We start from the raw sequence: 19,742 nt of genomic DNA on the forward strand, positions 1-19,742 counted from the left end.
AGATGGCTGGATAATCTCTGTCTAGAATTTCCCCTAAGAGAGTACTTTTCTCCGTTAGCAGCAATTCCGTTTAATTCCAACTGAACGAACATATTAAGTGCCTACTAGGTGCTACACACTTGGTTACACAAAAGATTAAAGAAAAGGAAACGGTCCCTGCCAACGAGCAGTACGTGTGTGTGTATGCACGCGCGTGCACATGTGCACAGAAAAGCCAATACAACACATATTCAAAGTACTTCCGTGCTCGGGAGAGCACTAACTCCTCGGGAGAGGCAAGCCCAGCACGGAGGAGAGGGGAGGGTTAGCGGAGAACGAGGCCTCTCCGTTGCTCAGGCTTTGCACTGACAGGCCCATGCTCTGCTCGCCTCGTCAGGGGCCCCCGGATAACCCATTCCTCGTCACGCTCCGGGGGCGGCCCCCTGCGGCGGGAGTGGTCACGGGGACCCACGGACGCACGGTTTGCTTCACCGCCCTCCCTTCTGCAGCCGGCTCCGGGGATTGGTATTTGCGCAGGCGCGGCACTCGTGCGACGTCCTTGCTTTACGGCCGGCCCGAGCGGTTTGCCGTAGGGAGACGGAGGTGCGGTGCAAGGCTTTTGGGCGCGGTTCGACTTGAGCGCGGTAAGGAGTGTCTTTCTCTCCGAGCTCCCGCCTGTAGCCGGGCCGGGGCTGTGCGCTGCCTCCCGCGCCGCTCCGGGCAGGCGGGCGGGCGGCCCCGCGTTCCCCCGGCCAGCTCTGCGGGCCGTCCCGGGCCTCCGGCCCCGTCCCTTCCCTCCCGTCCCAACCCCTCCTTCTCTCCCGCTCTCTGGTGATCACTGACGCGGGGCTCTCCTTGTTTCCCCAGACTCGCGTCCCGAGCCGGCCACTTGCGGGACCCGCGTCATGGAGCCAGAACAGCTGCTGGAGGGACAGACGCCGGTACCCGGGGGCCTGCGGGGGGAGGGGGTGCGGGGCCGCCGCTGGGCGCGGGGTGCGGGGCTCGGGGCTCGGGGCTCTGCCCTGACGCTTGTCTTGTCTTGTAGGTTTCGGAAAATCCTCACGCCGAGTATGGCCTCACAGAAAACGTCGAGGTAACGAACTTCACTTCTTTGACTCACTAGTAATACTTCTGCTCTGGTTGTAACCGGGAATGTTGTTGTTGTTTGTTTTTGTTTCTGTTAGACTTGCAAATGAGGGAGACCTGGATGCTGGTGGTGGTATAAGCTTGACGTTTTAATCTTACTGACAGTTTGCTTTTATTGCATTTGAATTCTCTGTTCTATAGTATTTTACAGTGGTGTTAGATGCTTGATGTTTTAATCTTACTGACAATTTGTTTTTATTGCATTTGGATTTTCTGTCCCTATGGTGTGCAGTGTAGTTATCTTCTTTTGCATCTATAAAATACGCTTATTAAAACCGGTCTGAAGAAAACATTTCCGAAGGTTGTCAGATTACTTTATTTGGTGGTCAGTGGTGCTGGGGTTTCTACTGTCAGTTCATATGCTATTGCCTACGTAAGACCTTTTCTAATCCCTTCAGTTACTAGTGTCCCCTGAAAATTACCTTGTGTTTACCTTGCATATACTTTGTATTCTCTTTTATTTATACCTGTTGTTTCCCATGATAGAATGTAAGCCCTTTGAGGGTAGTAATGTCTATTTTTGTTTTCATATCTGTAGCACCTAGCATAGTACTTGACACTTAGTAGGTATGTAATAAATGCTTGTTGATTGATTGATCTTTCCATTACTTCTTGAGTTATTTAAGTAATCAAAAGATTTCCCTCTGTTGACTCATGTGATTGCTAGTCAATATTTATTAATTGGCCAACAAATACAGAATGCTATAGGAGTTGCTGTTGAGATACATTTAGTTCAATTCAGCATCATTGAATTCACAGGCTATATGCCAGGCACTGTGCTAGGTGGGGATATATAACAGAGGGAACAGAAACAGTTCTAGTAGACAATCTAAAGGGGGAAGGAGGATGAATTCATTGGAAAACAAAAGGAGGCATATGTTTTGTATATGACAGTAAAGCATGTACCTCCTTTTGTTTTCCAGCAAATTCATTTTCTGGTATATATTATGTATTTTTTTCTGTATATATGCATATGTGTGTATATTATATATATGTATATATATTATACATGTGTACATATGTAATATGCAAGGGAGAATCATTTTAGCATTAATATATAAGCTATTCTGTATAAATTATGCAATTTTATTTTGTTATATATAATTATTATATATTATGGAAACAATATATACTAATGATAAGGGGATTTTCCCTTGCATGTAATAGGAACTTAATTTTTTAAAATAGAATGACCAGAGGTAGGTACTCAATAAAAAAAGTTTTCATGAAAAATAAAATGGGTGAATATTATTTAAAAGTGAGTGAAAGGGGCAGCTAGGGGGTGCAGTGGATAGAGCTCCAGCTTTGGAATCAGGAGGACCTGAGTTCAAATGTGGCCTCAGACACATAACACTTACTAGCTGTGTGACTTTGGGCAAGTCACTTAAAGCCAATTGCCTCACCAAAAAAAAAAAAAAAAAGTATGTGAAAGAAAGAAGTGACATGTTTTGGAAATAAAGGGGAAATTCATTTCAGAGTTAGTGGAACTGATGTCAATTGCATTTAGTTGAAGTAAGATTGAAAAAGTGTTCTCCAAATTCCCCTACTATTAGAGTTGGCTTTGATGAAGTAGTTGGTAGATTTTCTAGTGCTGTGTTAGTAGGATGGAAAATTTTAGATTTTAGAAATTAACCAATTAACATCCCTTTGATTTCACTACCCAAAACACTCCTCCTTGGCCACCGCTTCTCTATATTTATTGTCTTCCTCTCTTAGAATGTAAGCCTTTTGATCACAAAGACTTATTTGTTTATTTGCTTTGCTTTAATTTCTATCCCTAGTGCTTAACACTGTATCTGGCACTTAGTAAGTGTTTATTCATCATTTTCAGTTGAGGAAACTAAAGGTGAAGTGATTTACCTGCAGTCACACGGGTGGTTAATAGCAGAACTCCTGGATCTTCTGACTCCAGAAGTTTTGTGATCAGTACTAAAAGGCAGTCATGTGGCACAGTAGATGTTGGACTTGGGAGTCAGGAAATCTTGAGTTCAAATCCAGTTTCAGGCACTTAACTAGCTTTGTGACCCTGAGCAATTTGCTTAAATGCTGTCTGCCTCAGTTTCCTTACCTGTAAAATGGGGGTGATTAGCACCTACTTCCCAGGGTTGCCATAAGGATAAAAATGAGATAATATGTGTAAAGTGCTTTGCAAACCTTAAAAGACTATATAAATACTAGTTATTATTTTATATAGACTGATTTTTTTTTTTGATATTGATGAATAATTAGATCAGCCACTTTTAGCAATACAGGATATTGTTTTTGATGCACCATTGGGTTGCATCAGGTGTAGAGGTAACATAACTTGCTTGTATTTTGCACCCATAAGACATTCCTAAGTACCAGTACTGACCTCCTTGACATATGATTTCAACTTAAGGCACAGCTACAGCTCTTTTCTTAACTAATTTTCATCCTTTATTTTCTGAGGTATTGAAATAGATTAACTTAGGGTTATAACTAAAATATAGTTAGTGAAAGGAATTTCTTGTAAGTCAGTACATATCTCTTAACTTTTAGGATATCTAGTAGTTGTTATGTTTGAAGTTTTGGTTTTGGCTTTAATATTAAAATATATAATGGACTACACTTCTTGGCATAAATAAATGGTGTGTTCCTTCTTAGCTTTTTCAGCTCTTCAAGGCTTAGCTAGTAGGTAGTGATATAACTTTTAAAAATGTCCTTGGATTCTATGTTGCTTTTTCTTTTTTTCTTTTTGCAATAAAATAATGCTTAGAAAGATGATAATTTTTGCTTTAGAACAGAGACCCCACCACAATGACTTACCATTTTCAGGATTTTAATGTATAAAATGTAGTCTAGGAATTTGGTGCGGAATGCAGAGGTGAATTTATAAAGAAGAGAAAGGAGGAGCATTTTTTAAAATAGTTAAATTACAGGTATATTGATTAGTAGTATCTTTGTTACAAATTGAGCCCAAATACAGTTTTTGTGTAATGTAATTTGTATTTGTTATACTCCCATTGGATATTTTCTCCACTGATGCACATTACAACCCCTCCATACATGCTCATTTCATACAATTCTTTTCCACCTGTTTCTATAAATCTTTCATATATACCCTGGAGCCCTTTTTTCTACCTTTTATAATATCCCTAGGATACCACTGTAGCAATCAGAAAATCTTTTGCCTCTCATTCTTACTGTATGGCCCCCCACATCTCTTTTTTTGGCAACTTGTGTCTTAGAGATGTTTTAGATGATACCAGCAAGTGATGGTTATTGTTGGTAATAAGTTTCAGTCTACTTTTCATTGCCATTTGAAGTTCTTGTAATTTTGATTCTTATGAGATCATGTTCTACAATTCATTGCTAGATAGCATCAGTAGCGAATATTAGTGTAATAGAGATGGGACTTTTATATTGGTTTTAGATAGTTAAAAATACTTTGTAGTCTCTCAAATGTGCTCCAGCCCACTCTTTCTTACTCAGTTCTTGGCTCGGCAGATTAACCATCCATCCATCCATACATCCATACATCCGTACATCCATAGACACACATGTATATGTGGGCTAACTTGACTCTGCAGTTGCATATAAAAGTGTGCAATATGTATTTTTCATCCTTTTTTTTTCTTTTGCTGTGGATTGTTAGACTATTTTCAAATTCTGTGAGTTTCACTTAGGAGGTTTGATATAATTAGTACAATTTTATCTATGAGTAGGAACATTAGAGAACTTGCCATCAGTAAGGAATTCTTTTATGTAAAATGTGAAATAATAGTACTTTTGTTACTCACCTCACAAGGTGATTATGAGGAAACCCCTTTGCACATCTTACAGTACTTAATAAATGTGAATTGTATTATTATTTTCTTTGTAATGTTTGCAGGACATCTTCCATGACACTGGCAATTAGCTTGGTTGAGCATTAATCTTTTATAGTCATCTGTTGTCAGTGGATTATTGAACAAGGTTATCTCTGTAGTTGTATCTCATAGTTTTGTGTAATTTTAAGATATGCTTGGAAGATATCTTTTTTTGAGGAGAGCCTTTGTTACAATTTTTTCTCTCAAATACTTAGGTTTTTTTCATGACTGCAAAATTGATCCACTATAGAAAATATCTATAAAAAACTATCATGCTGTAGTGTTATCTAGGGTATTCTTGATGTATATATGTATATATGTGTACTTATATGTACACACACACATATATTACTATTGTAATAAATAAAGATTAAAAAGCAGGCGCATGGTGATGACTAATTGGTGGTTGGTGATGACTTCTTGGCTGCCTTTTTTTTTTAAGGGTTTTCAAAGCACTTTAATCTGCATTCCTTTGACACGTTCCCTTTCTTAGGACATATTAAAAATCCATTCCTGGGTATCTTTAAAATTGAGTTACGTCCAGTGTGGATTTAGTGTGTATTCATTTGGTCAGATAACAAATTCTTGTTGAATGAATAAATCAATTCAGCTGCTTTGTGAATCAAAGGATTATAATATAGGCTTTAGAGCAGAAAGGGACTTTTACAGATCACCTAGTGTGGCCCTCTGTGTTTTGCAGATAAGGAAACTAAGACTCAGGCTTAACCCAGAGGATAAATGACTTCATTTTCTTAAGTGTGTTTGATGCTTCCTCACATAGTAAATTTCGTTCTTAGTTGGATGAGTTCAGTTTCAATAGGACATGATAAAAACTTAAGCACATTGGTTCCATTTTATTTGTTTGATGCCCTGGTTTTCATCTACAAAATATTGGCATTGATCTCGAAACAAATTCTCAACTTTCTTATTTTCTCTACATACAGTTCTCAGTTTACATAAATTGACCATTCAGCAGACCTCAATGTAAAAGGATTGTTACATAATACAAATTTGCCCCACCTACTCACTTTACTTAGTCTATATAACAAAGGCATACACAGAATAATACCTTTATGCAAGTCATAAAATGTACTAAAATGTAAACATATTAAATACTGTATCATGATTATAAGTAGAATTATGAAATGATAGGTAAAGTTAATGATAAAGTATGCACAAAACTATATAGTAAAGTTAACATAGGTGTGCAATATGTTACTCCTTCCCTACTCGCTTCACCTAGCCTTTATCACTGGTGGTTGCTGTGCGACGTTTTTTCCCTCCAATTTTAAAAAATTTTTATTTAAAGCTTTGAGTTCTAAATTCTGTCCCACCCCCCCCTTCCTCTCCCTCTTCCCTCCTCCCTGAGACAGTAAGCAATTAGGTAAAGATTATGCATGTGCAATTATGTAAAACAATTCTATATTGGTCATTTTGTACAAGGACTGGAATAAAAGAAAAGATGAAAGAAAGTGAAAAATAGCATGCATCAGTCTGTGTTCAATCAATATTAACTCTTTCTCTGGAGGTAGATAGTATGCTTCATCATGAGTCCTTTGGGATTGTCTTGTCTTGAATCATTATATTGCTGAGAATAGCTAAATCATTCACAGTTCTTCATTATACAATATTGCTGTTACTGTGTACAGCATTTTCCTGGTTCTGTTTACTTCACTATGCATCAGTGCATGCAAGTCCAGGTTTTTCTGTCATCATCCTGCTTGTCATTTCTTACAGCACAACAATACTCCATTACAGTCATATACCACAGGTATTTAATCATTCTCCAGTTGATGGACATCCCTTTGATTTAACATTTCTAGTATAATATTAAATAATAGAGGCGATGATGGGCATCTTTGCTTTACCCCTGATTGTACTGGGAAGGCTTCTCGCTTATCCCCATTACAGATAATGCTTGCTGATGGTTTTAGATAAATATTACTTATCATTTTAAGGTAAGCTTTATTTATTCCCATGTTCTCTAGTGTTTTTGATAGGAATGGATGCTGTATTTTGTCAAAGGCTTTTAATGCATCTATTGAGATAATCATATGATTTTTGTTGCTTTTGTTATAGATATGGTCAGTTAACTGTTCATAGTTTCCCTAATACTGAACTAGCCCTGCATTCCTGGTGTAAATTCTACCTGGTCATAGTGTATGATTCTTGTGATATAATGCTGTAATCTCTGTGCTAGTATTTTACTTAAAGTGTTTGCATTAATATTCATTGGGATAATTGGTGTATAATTTTCTTTCTCAGTTTGCCTCTTTCTGGTTTGGGTATCAGCACCATTTTTGTATCATAAAAGGCATTTGGTAGGACTCCTTCACTTCTTTTTTCAGATAGTTTATATAGTATTGGGATATAATTATTTTTTAAGTGTTTAGTAGAATTTGCTTGTGAATCTGTCTGGTCCTGGAAATTTTTTCTTAGGGAGTTCATTGATGGCTTGTTCAATTTCTTTTTCTAAGATTGGGTTAAGTATTTTATTTTTTCTTCTGTTAATCTGGGTAATTTATATTTTTTGTAAATATTTATCCATTTCATTTAAATTGACAAATTTATTGGCATGTAATTGGGCAAAATAGCTCCTAACAATTGTCTTAATTCTTCTTCATTGGTGATGAATTCAGCCCTTTCATTTTTGATACTAGTAATTTGTTTTTCTTCTTAACTTTTAAAAATCATATTAACCAATGGTTTATCTATTTTATTGTTTTTCATAAAATTACCATCTAATTTTATTTATTAGTTCATTGGTTTTCTTTCTCTTTTGATTTTCAGAATTTTCAATTTGGTGTTTAACTGGGGATTTTTAATTTGTTCTTTTTCTAGTTTTTTTTAGTTGCATGCCCAGTTTGTTGATCTGCTTTTTCTCTTATTGATGCAATGATTAGAGATATAAATTTTCCCCTAAGTACTGCTTTGGTTGCATCCCATAAATTCTGGTCTGTTGTATCACTGTTGTCATTTTCTTTAATGAAATTATAGATTGTTTCTATGATTTGTTCTTTGACTGACTTTGTGCAACTTTTTTTATGATGCTATTGAGAGGTGTTTGGATAGTGCCTCTTTTTCCCCCTCATATATCTGACAATAGCCCACAATATTATCCTCAATTAGTTTTTGAAGTATTTGGATCCAGTTTTCTTTCTTTTTTAACTTCATTTTGCAAACCAATTTAATGCCACAAATTTCAACTTAAAAAAAAAAAAGTGCTTTGCAGGTCAGTGCCAAGAGGGCTTGGGTCTACCCCCACCCCCAAATGGATCCAACTTTCAATACAAGAAAAAAATTCACTAAATTGATAAAATGCTTCTGCCAGCTGTTTTATTGTGAACGTTTTTGATTGACCTTGGGTTCTTAATCTTCCCTTTCTTCTTCAATCTTTTTTTTTTTTAAGGCAATTGGGGTTAAGTGACTTGCCCAGGGTTACACAGCTAGTAAGTGTCAAGTGTTTGGTCTGAGGCCGTATTTGAACTCAGGTCTTCCTGACGTCAGCACCTCGCTGCCCCTCGCTGCCCCTCGCTGGCCCTTCTTCTTTAGTCTTTATAGCTAGCAGCTCAATCAGACCCGCATTGGATAGCTCTTCTCCATGAGACACAATCAACTCCTCCACATTCTTATTCACTTATAATTCCAATTCTTGTGTTAATTTTATAGTCTTGTTTCTCACTTTTTCAAACATTTCATTTTTATCAAATCCATGAAAGTTGGGAATGAACTATGGGCACACTCTTTTTCCCGGAACTCTCTTCATACTTGTCTGTGTTCCATCTTTCCATGCCTTAGCATTACTCTGGATTGCATGATGAATATTATAGGCTTCTAGAAATCTCTCCATGTCAAGTCCTTATCTGCATCCAAGGTTGCAATTGCCTGTGCAAATGTACTGCATAAATAATATGCCAGCCTTGAAATTTGCAATCACTCCTTCGTCCATAGATTGTAATAATGAGGTAGCTTTAGGGGGAAGGTAGAGAACTTAGACATTTTCATTTAAAAATCATCTAAATGGAGAGGGAATGAAGCAATGCGTAAACTATTGTTCAAAGATGATACTGGTTATCCATGCCTTAGGATTAGTGAATTAATGCACAGATAGTGTTACTCTGCTGATTTTTTTCAGTGCTCTGGGATTTTCTGAGTGGTGCACAACAACTGGTCTTAATTTACAAGTACCAGATACATTTCCTCCAAACAGAAGAATAAATCTATTTTTCGAAGCTTTATGCCCTGGCATCGTTTTTTCTTCCACTAAGGAGTAGGTTGAAGATGGAATTCTTTGATAAAATAGGCTGGTTTCATCTACCCTAAAAATTTGCCCTGGTAAGCAGAGACTTTCGTCTGTTGTTTTTTGTAGGAACTCTGGGAACTTCTTTGCTGCTTCAGTATCTGCATTAGCAGCCTCTTTTGATACATGCTTGTTATGAAATCCTGCACAGTTTTAAAATCATGCAGACCAACCAGTGCTTGCTGTAGGTACTTGTGTTCCTTCAGGGTACTTTACCTTTAAATCTTCAAAGAACCTTTGAGCCTTGGCTTGAATTGTTATCAAACTTAAAGGAATATTCTTCTGAGTCTGATCTTCTGTCCATATAATTAAATAGTTTCTCCATATCTAGAATGGTACCTTCTCTTTTTTCAACCGATAAGTCACCTTCATGCAAGCACTGCCTATGTCTTTATCTGGGCAGCATCCTTCACTATGGTGTTCATAGTTGACACTTCAAGACTAGGTTCACATACTATTGATCATAGTTTTTGTCCTCCTTCATATTTTCTAGTTAGTTGACTTATGCTTTGAGGTGGTTCACTATTCCCCTCAAAAGCATATTTGATGCCAGCCATAGTGAAAATATAAAGATCACTATTGAACACAGGGAGAGGCATAGTATCACTCACTGTCTGCAGATATGTAGGAACTGACTTAGAGATGATTCTCAGCTTCCCCATAGCGTTTATACTGCTTGAATCATGCAGCATCTTATTGAACAATGTCTGCTTTATGTAAAGAATTTTCCCAGTGTTTTTTGGAACACAGATTTCTTTCAGAATTCTTTATTTAAAGCACAATTTATGTAAAGCAAGAACTGTCTGTAACTATTTTTCATTCTTTAAAAGAGGCAGTACTGCTCAGTTTTCCTTTACCTTCTTTAGATCTTTTATTATCTTCTTTCATATTATTTTGTAAGTGAATTTTAAACCAGTATTGTCATTGGCTACCATTTTTCTTGCTAAGGGTAACTGGGACATAATTGCTGGCCTTTTTATTCAAGGGCCTATTTTTCATTGCTTGAACTTCTCTAAGACATGGAGATAGCGTTTTTACCTTCTCCATTTAACAATTTTAAAAAATTGGCAGCTTGTTTAAATAACAGATTGTGTTGGAGATGCTCTAATCTCATATAGTGCCTTCTCTTTATCCTTTTGTGATAGTAGTTAGTCAAGGAACTGAAAAAAAAATGGCTGATAATATGATGTTGGTACCTGCTCTTTATAGTAAATTCTTTTTTTAATAGGTAAAATTAGTATAAAAATGTCTCCTGTCCTCTGTATACAGTTTTACTATAGCTTAGGTAAAAAGTAATTTAGCTAGAAAAGTATTTACATTACACACACACACACACACACACACACACACGTCACATCTATTTGATATATATGTGATATATACAAAACAGGTAAAGTATATTTCAAACATTGCCTTTTATGATTTTCTGCCCTAAATTTCTGAAATATTAAATTACAAAGACACCAAATTGAGAATTTTAGTAAAATATTTCTACCTCATATGAGGCCAGTTTTTTGGAAATTGGTTGGGGGGATCCATGTGGAAACTCTCAAAGCTTAAAAATGCATTTGGGCTTGAGGTTGCAAGGTAGAGAGGTTGAGTAAAAGTTATGACAGATATTTTAGTGGAAAAAGAAAAGGAATATTTGTTGTCAGAAATATAAAGGGAATTTTAAAAAGCAGATGTAAAAGAGAAAAGTCTAATGATATTGCAAACATGAAATAATTAGCAGTTATGGGGCATAAGGGGAGAAGTAACCTGAATGAAATTTGATGAGAGAGATTTGGGAATTGAAATATTCTAATTGAAAAACATTTTATTTCTTTATTGATCTGCCTTGAGATACTTAACCTGTTCCTTAGTTTATTTTTGACACTCAGGATGATTTAATGTGTCAGATTGATACATCATTTTTTAATTTATTAGCGAATAGTGGAAAATGAGAAGATTAATGCAGAAAAGTCATCAAAACAGAAGGTGGACCTTCAATCATTGCCAACTCGTGCCTACTTGGATCAGACTGTTGTACCTATTTTATTACAGGGACTTGCTGTGCTTGCAAAAGAAAGGTGAGATAACACATGCAATCTGATTTTCAATTCTTTTGCAAATGATTTATATTTTTTTTAAAGTACTATATGTTAATTTAAGTATTTCACATTTTGAAACAACTGTATGAGTTTTAAGTACTTGTAAGCCCGAGGTTGAGTCTAAGTAGAGACAGTAGATGATATTTGAGTCTTGTTCTTGGAACTGCCTTTTTCTAGGTACCCAAATCAACCCAGAGGTTGGTAGGAATGGTTTTCCATGCCATTTCTTTTCCTTTCCTGTTTCTGGATGCTTTATAGGTCTTTAAAAAAAATCTCAAGGGAAATTATGAGAGGACTTGGTATTCAGAGAGATAATGTTGCCACTGGAGTTATCTTTTTCCAGGGTATTCTCTGGGTCAATTAGACAATGATAGGAAAAGGATTCAAGGAGTAGCAATGATGATAATACATTTATGCTACTACTTTTCCCTCAAGTCACCTCAGGAGATAAAATGTCCAGTAGATTCACTCTAGTATTTGTTGCTTGCCTGTGATTTACGTTTTATTATGTAGTAAAGATAATCTATTTGTTTAAAATTAATGTTTTTTTTTTGCACATTATTATTGCCTGTAAATTAAGTAGAATAAATTAGGGTAAAATTGGAAATCATCTTGATTTGCAACCTTTGGCTTTACAGTTATTTCTCCTTTTTCTGCCTTTTTATTTTCCCCTAACTCCTAGCTCATTGATTTCTTTTTAGGTAAATAGATCAATTGGAAAATATCTTTTTGCTAATGAAGTTAGTCATCATTTTAGTGCCCATTGTGTCCTACTGTAATGAGTTTAAATTTTGTCAGAAATAAATTTGAAAATTTACCATAGTACAACTTAGGAACGTATCTCAGGCTTGAAGAGGTGAGTATTATCTCGTATTTAGAACTAGATGTGCAAGTTGCTACTACTTCTGTCAAGTATAATTCTAATGTAATAGATGCTTAGATGTTTGTTTTGATTTTTATGTGCACAATTTAAGATTCCAATGAAATTGGAATTATTCTATGGGTATTTGGATTTATCATTGAGGTATTTAAACTAAAGGTGAGTTAATTTATCTCTGCTTTTTTCCCTCTGTTAAGTAAGTATAACTGGGGTTGTACTTTTAATAAAGGTTAAGGTTTCAAAGAAAGTTTTTGAATGACAAATATTGGAATTTTAAAAATAACTTCAGCAAATTGATATAAAATAAAAATAAAATCTGCCTCGTTTACATGTGAAGCAGATGTTAATTTGTTTTTTCAGTTAGAGCAAATGAGTATTTCAAGTCTTAACATCTTTTGGGCCAACGTCAGTCAGATGTCAATATAATATACCATGTTGTGACATAAATGAAATGTGCGATTATTAGCCTCAAATCCAGATATTTAGACTTCTGGAATATGATAAAATATACAAAATATACAAATACAAAAAATACAATAAAATATACAAAAATGATAAAATTGTGAGATGTTAATAGGAAACTTTGTGTTCCAAGGTGATGGTATTTCAAATTGTCCCTAAAACCATGATGTAAGAAGTGACTGTAAAATAATGAGACTAATTTATACATCCAAATGGATGTGATCTCCTTTAATGTAGTTACCTTGTAGAGCCTTTAAACTTATTCCAGAATGTTGCCTCTTTATCTTGTCATCTTCCTTTCTAATTTAACCCTTGCCTTTATACTTGAGTAACTTCAGTTTAGGTATCAGTACAGGTATCAACACCCTGGCCTTCTAGTTCATCAATCTCCTCAGCTTCTGTGACTTTCATATTTATTTTATCTTGTCCACAAAGAGATACATGGCTATGTCCTTGATATGACCATTATCTGTAATTATTCTACTTTCCTGATCCAGAACTCTGAAATTCATCTTTTCCACTACAGCCTCCTGTTCTTCAGTTTCTCTTGCTTCAGCTCACCTAAACCTATACTGGCCAATGTACCTTTAAGACTTTCAGGCCTTTACATCTGTCTTATAGTTGAATTTTCTTTTATAACTCCTATATTAGAGTTTGAACTCCTTGAGAGCAGGTACCTTCTCACTTTTCCTGTTTATATCACCAGTGCTTAGTATGTAGTAAGCACTTAATAAATGCTTTTTCCTTCATTCTCACTGAAAGTTCCTTATAGCAAAGAAATCATAGGTCCAGTCAGTATCCCTATCCCACAAATACATGGGCAGGCTTCATGACTATGAAGTAATAAGATGGGATTTTCAAATAAATGTATTTTGACAATGCATCTTACAGTTCATTTTACTCTGTATCAGTTCGTATGTCTTACTACATTTCTCTGAATCTTATATTCATCATTTCTTAGGGTGCCATAATATTTCATTACATTCATATACCACAGTTTGTTCAGCCATTCCCCCAATAGACAGATACCTATTTCCAGTTCTTTGCTGCAACAAAAGTGCTGCTTATAAACATTCTTGTACATATACCCTTAACCTTCTTGGGAAGGATGTTGGTGTTGTCAACAGAAACAAATAAGTTTGAAGGAAGGATGGATTTAGGGGAAAATATATTGAGTTCTGTATTGGACATGCTTATTTATGTGATATGTACTTCATGGCAATATTGTTGGGTCAAAGGGTATGTGCATAGTTTAATGACTTTTTTGTATATTGATTCTAATTGTTTTCCAAGAGTGATTGAGCTAATTCACAGTTCTGTTATTGTTCTTATCTTCTGTAGCTCCTTTGTTATTTTCCCTTTTGGTCATATTTGCCAGTCTGAGGAGTGTGAGGTGGAACCTTTTGAGTCCTATGAACTACTCTTTATCCTCACTATGACTTTTCCAGTTCTTTCACAGTCTTGACCCTGAGTTAAAATATTTCAGCCATTCTTTGTGAGGTACCCAGGTTCCTTGAGCATGTTGACACTCATACCTTGCCAGAACCAAACCCTGGTCAACCCATCTACCTTCTCTTTGTATATGAGCACTTCTGAAAAAGTCACAAATGTGCTGGCTGGTTTTACCTCAAATATAAGTTATCTCAGCTGTGCTCTCCCTGCTTATGTGGCAGTCTTTCCCTGATGAATTTTATCATATTCCCTACAGTGACTATTCCAACCTTTTTCCTCTCACATCAAACTACTGTCATTACCTCTTACCTACTCCCTCTCAGCAGAGGACCTCCACTTTTGTTCTACTGAGAGAATAGAGGCCATCAGGGCAGCTAGGTGGCGCAGTGAAATAAGCACCAGCCCTTGAGTCCAGAGGACATGAGTTCAGATGCGGCCTTATACACATAACACTCACTAGCTGTGTGTCTCTGGGCAAATCACTTAACCCCAATTGCTTCACACACAAAAAAGAAAAAGAGCAAAGAAGATAGAGACCATCCATCATGAGCCTTCTCTCTTTGTACTTTAGAACTCTTCGTTATTGGCCTTCATTTGCTCCTCTCCTCCAGTTCCTTATGAGGAGATAAGCCTCCTCCTTTTTAATACTAACCCTTCCACTTATGTTCTTGATTCTACCCCTTCTCTTTTCCTCTGGGTGCTTGCCCCCTTGATCATTCCCTCTCATTATTGGATTCTAATCTTTTATTTCTAATCTATCCTCCACATAACTTCCAAATTGATATTCATAAAACAGATGTGACCGTGTCAGATCACCCCTACTCAAAAATTATCAGTGGCTCCCTATTGCTCGTACGATCAAATACAAACTCCGAAGCCTGGTGTTTAAAGCCCTCCACAATCTGGCTTTCCCATCTCACTTTCCAGTTTTACTTCATATTACTCTTTGTCATGTACTTTCCATTCCAGCCACATTGGCCTTCTAGGTTTTTCCATAGATGTTATTGTCTCAGTGCCTTTACATAGGATGTCCCTGATGTGTAGACACCCTCCTTCCTCACTTTGATCTTGTGGAATTTCTGGCTTCCTTCGAAGCACAGCTCAGGTACCACCTTTTTCAAGAGATGTTTCTTAACTCTCCAGCAGAAAGTAAGGTCTTGAGGTTAGGGACTGTCTTTTTTGCCTCTTTGTAGCTCTCCTTAGTAAGTATTGTTGAGTTCAGTTGTTTAAATCATTTTTGGATCTTGACTTTTGCCTTCAGAACCATTTATCAGACACAAAAAGAAACCAGCCTTTTCATTTTATAACTTATTTTTTAACTACAGATTATGTTTTCCAGCTTAATTATCCATTTACTCATGAGACTTCTCTCTGAATAAGTTTTGGCTTGTTTCTAAAATCAAAACCACTTTCACAGATTGAAGACTTGCCTCCACTAAGTATATTCTGAAATGTGCAACAGGCTCTGAAAGTTAAAAAAGAGAGTTCCAAAAATATTTTGGCCAATGGTACTGTCGCTGAAATTGTGTATAGCCATGCCCGGTGATTACTTTGAAGGGGTTAGCATGCATTTGGATATGTGACTCACAACCCATCTTACTGCTTTATAGTCATGAAGCCTGCCCATATATTTGTGGGATAGGGATATTGACTGGACCTATGATTTCTTTGCTATAAGGATCTCTCAGTGAGGAAACTTCCTCTAACAATGCATCTTATAGTTTTAGGGAGTTGCCTAGAACACTTAAGAGGTTTAAGAATTGCTTAGGGTCACACAGCCAGTTAGAGGTGAGACTAAAGCCCAAGTTTTCTTGGCTCTGAAGGCAGCTTTGTACACTACAACATGATGCTTTCTCATGTCTGAATTGAAGATATAAAATGTTATATTTTAATTAGGAGTGAAGGTGAAAACCAAAATAATTATCAGTTTCAATTTAGAGAAATACAAGAGTATTTGCCAAAGAAGTAAATAATTTTCTTGTGTTACAGTGAAATAGAATAAAGACATTCTTTTGCTTGAATTTTGGTAAGAAATTTGTTCTGAAATTGTGTTAAATGGTTATTACAAGGCGATAATACAATGTCATTTTTATAATAGTCTCCTTGGATGGCTATATCTGGAATAGATTCTAAATCTTGGATCTCTTTTTCTTTGCAGACCTCCAAATCCCATTGAATTTCTAGCATCGTATCTTTTAAAAAACAAGTCACAATTTGAGGATCGAAACTAATTTTGGGAAAAGAATAAAACAATTTGGTTGTTACTGTAGATATATATGATTAAGAGGCAGTTTATATTGCCATGATTCCTTTTTTTTCTTTTGAAAATATATGAATCTTCAGGACCACAAATCTTGTTTTCAGTAACTCCAGAAGGGAACATATTTCCCTTATTCTTTATTTAATGAACATACTTATTTAATGAGCATATTCTTTGTTTTTATTTTTTCACATTGTCTTAAAATCAACCTTCAGAATAAATTGCTAAAAATTTGATTATTGGAAAGCAGTTTTTATTGAGGATATTTGTGTATTGTTTTGGTATTACTTCATAGTTAGCACTGATCCTATTTCTGATCATTTTTGCATCATGGTTTCCTTTTGGCTTCATTTTAGAATGTTGTATTGATTTACAGCACAATGAAAATATAGCACAGAGAAAAGATAAGTGGTATTTTAAGTGGTATACAGTTTGTCATTCCTACCTGTCACTATATTGCCTTAACCTGGCTGTCTCCAAATAGGTACTTCATAGCCAATCAAAATGTAGCATTGTTTCTCAGTTGCTTCCCTAAGCAATCACATGGCACCCAAGGCTTTGATGCATTTACTTGTTCGATTTTTATGGAGCCATTGAGATAACCCAACAACCTTGGGAGAGAGTGTTTATGGATAGTCTTTGGAGAAAAGAGTTTTAAGATAGCCTAGGAAAAAATTACAGTAAGTACCTTTTTAAAAGGACATCATGTTTCATGTCTCCCAACTAACACTAAAAGTTTTTGCAAAATTAAGAAAAAAAGCAGGAAATTGCATAACAGAGCTAGGTCTACTAAAGAAAAGTAGTACTGATCTGAATCTGCCAAATTTTTGTTTATATGAGTAACAGAAATCTGGAAATACTGGTTTTTGTCATTTCCACAGTTGTATCGTGATGTAGTAGGAAATATACTGGATTTGGAGTCAGAATACTTGGGCTTATTACTTATGAGGCCTATTCTTTCAACTGCTTCATCTCTAAGATGGAGATAATACTTAAGTACCTCACAGTGTTATTACAAATGTAAGAACATACAAAACACTTTTGGAGACTGCAAAGTGCTTTACAACCTTATGGTGCTATTATTTTCAAATGGTTTAGATTGTGAATCCTTGAGAGCAGAGAAATGGTGTTATCTTTGCATACACAGTGGACTGTGTATAGGTACTTAATAAAATGTTTGAAGGAATCAGATACACCAAATTTTTCATTCTGTCTGGTTTATTCAGTTTTTATGAATCTGCCCTGGCAGTTACATTTTTTATTTTAAATTAAATTATCAAAAATAATTGAACGGACATACAATAACATGCATTTTCATTTACCCATTTACCATTTTTAATTAACCAAAGTCAAACCAAGTAAATTAGCAGGGAAAAAGGAAAAGAAAATATGTTCTCTGTCCCTGTGCTTTCAAGTCTGTCTATTGCCTTTTGATTTCAATTTTATTTGAAAAAATAGTAGTATGTATCTGGGACTGGTTCTGCCAGTCTCATTTTGCATCAGTTCATTTTGTCTTTCCATGTTTTCTTGTATTCTTTAAATTTATAAAATTCCATGGCATTAATAAATAATTCAGCCATTTTCTAATAATAGAAATACAGGTTGTATCTATTTTATGCTATTATAAATGAAGCAGTTATGAATAATTTTGTATACATAGGCTTCTCCTACCCCCAACGTCCCTTAATGATAGTCTTATCATAAATTACTGGTAATAGAATTGCTGGCTCAAAAGGTATCAGTTTTGTGAATTTTATTGTATATTACCATAGTCTTCCAAATGCTTGCACAGATCATAGTTGCCATTAGCAGTGCATTGGAGTGCCTATTTTTCTTGACATGTTAAAACTGAATTTCATCAATTTTTTGTTGTTTGTATTTTATGGGTGTGTAAGATGCTATCTTAAGGTTGCTATGATTTTCATTTTTCTAATTATTGGGGAATTGGAGCAACTTTTCCTGTGGTTATTAAAAATTTGCATTTACCCTGAAAATTGTTACAATTGCTTAGTTAAACTAAATTGTTTAGGTTGGCAACTAAAATGCATACCACACAGTCAAAAAATATAGCTCTGAGGGAAATACAGAGGGAAATAATGTAATTAGACATGATTCCTTAAAATCTAAATGAGACTAGATACATGTCTTTATGTTAAATATATTAAATATATGTTAAATTGTAATGCAGTACAATTATGAGTGGATTTTTGCTCTGTGGAGATAATTAGCTAATTCTCTTGTATTTATTTTGTAAATACTTATATATGTAAATACATTCTCCCTGTTGATTCTGTCGGGGAGCTCCTTGTGTAAATTCCTTGAAGGCAGGCAGGGACTGTTTCTTACACACTCACACACACTCTTTCTCTCTCTCTCTCTCCCTCTCCCTCTCTCTCTCCCCATCCCCCCCACATATATACATGTATGTAGTGGTCTCTTATATGCTTAGTGATTTATTTTCTCCCCCAGACTCACTTTTCAAGGACTATTCTTTAATGATTTTATTTATTGTTATTGTTTCAATTATTATTGTTTAGGGAAGCAGAGGTGTAGATAATCAAGCATCATTTATATTTGACCTGGGTTGCTGCCACCTATTCCTGTCTTAACCTTCTTCAGTGATACCCAAAACAATTCCTTAGGTAGCAGGTTGGGGCAAGTCTTCAGGGAGGACTCAGCAACCCATATGCTTGATTTGGATACAAGTCAGCCTCAACTGAAAAATTTTTTTTTAATCTGTTAGGATTTAATACTTGATTGTTACTGTAATCTAGAAGTTTATATTTCTAAATTCTAGTTGATATCAGGAATATAATGCTAATTCCAACACAAATTATGGAGATGTGAGTTGTTGCCTTACTTGCTTTTTCCTACCCCCAATCTAGATTTATTAAAATGCTTTGGTGTTATTCTAGTATTTTTTTTCCCTCAGGGCCACATCAAATACAACATTGAGAAACTTGGAGGCCACTCATGTTATAAGCAGTGAATAAATGGAATTAGAGAATTTAAAACTTAATAATGCTCTGGGTCTCAATGCTTCAAAATTTCTGCCTGTACAAGTGAGAAACTTTCTTGTAACTTAGCTGTAGTTGTCTGGGGCCTACGACTGGTATTTGTCAGAAGCAGGACTTAACGTCTTCTGATTCCAAGGCTGGCTCCCTATCTACTAAGTCTTGTTGCTTCTCAGTATTATTAGATGGGATCTTAAGTAGTATGACTGTGTATTGTCATTCTGAGGCTTAGTCTCCTTAAATTTTGTCTCAACAAAGACCTTTTTCCCCAAACTACAAAAGCGGGGCCAAGAAATCCTGGGGTGTCCAGAAGGTAGTGATTGCTTTCA

The 19,742-nt window shown here is 35.8% G+C and overlaps 1 protein-coding gene across 1 annotated transcript; it reads left to right on the plus strand.

The window, feature by feature from the left end:
- Positions 1-540: 540 nt before the first annotated feature.
- On the plus strand, positions 541-18,589 carry DPY30 (dpy-30 histone methyltransferase complex regulatory subunit). Its single transcript, XM_027850577.1, has 5 exons — positions 541-623; positions 847-920; positions 1,025-1,072; positions 11,182-11,324; positions 16,298-18,589. Exons 2-5 carry the CDS (start codon positions 885-887, stop codon positions 16,368-16,370), a joined length of 300 nt encoding a protein of 99 aa, XP_027706378.1. The 5' UTR covers positions 541-623; positions 847-884; the 3' UTR covers positions 16,371-18,589.
- The last annotated feature ends 1,153 nt before the right edge of the window (positions 18,590-19,742 follow it).

The sequence above is a fragment of the Vombatus ursinus genome, unplaced genomic scaffold (assembly GCF_900497805.2).
Source record: "Vombatus ursinus unplaced genomic scaffold, bare-nosed wombat genome assembly UNPS02009062.1, whole genome shotgun sequence".
Classification (NCBI taxonomy): Eukaryota; Metazoa; Chordata; class Mammalia; order Diprotodontia; family Vombatidae; genus Vombatus; species Vombatus ursinus.

What these genes read in the sequence shown, in the direction of transcription:
- DPY30 (XM_027850577.1), top strand. Translation starts at nt 885, where the DNA reads ATGGAGCCAGAACAGCTGCTGGAGGGACAGACGCCG. An exon ending in TGCTGGAGGGACAGACGCCG is followed by an intron (nt 921 to 1,024) that starts GTACCCGGGGGC and finishes CTTGTCTTGTAG; the next exon opens with GTTTCGGAAAATCCTCACGC. An exon ending in GCCTCACAGAAAACGTCGAG is followed by an intron (nt 1,073 to 11,181) that starts GTAACGAACTTC and finishes TTAATTTATTAG; the next exon opens with CGAATAGTGGAAAATGAGAA.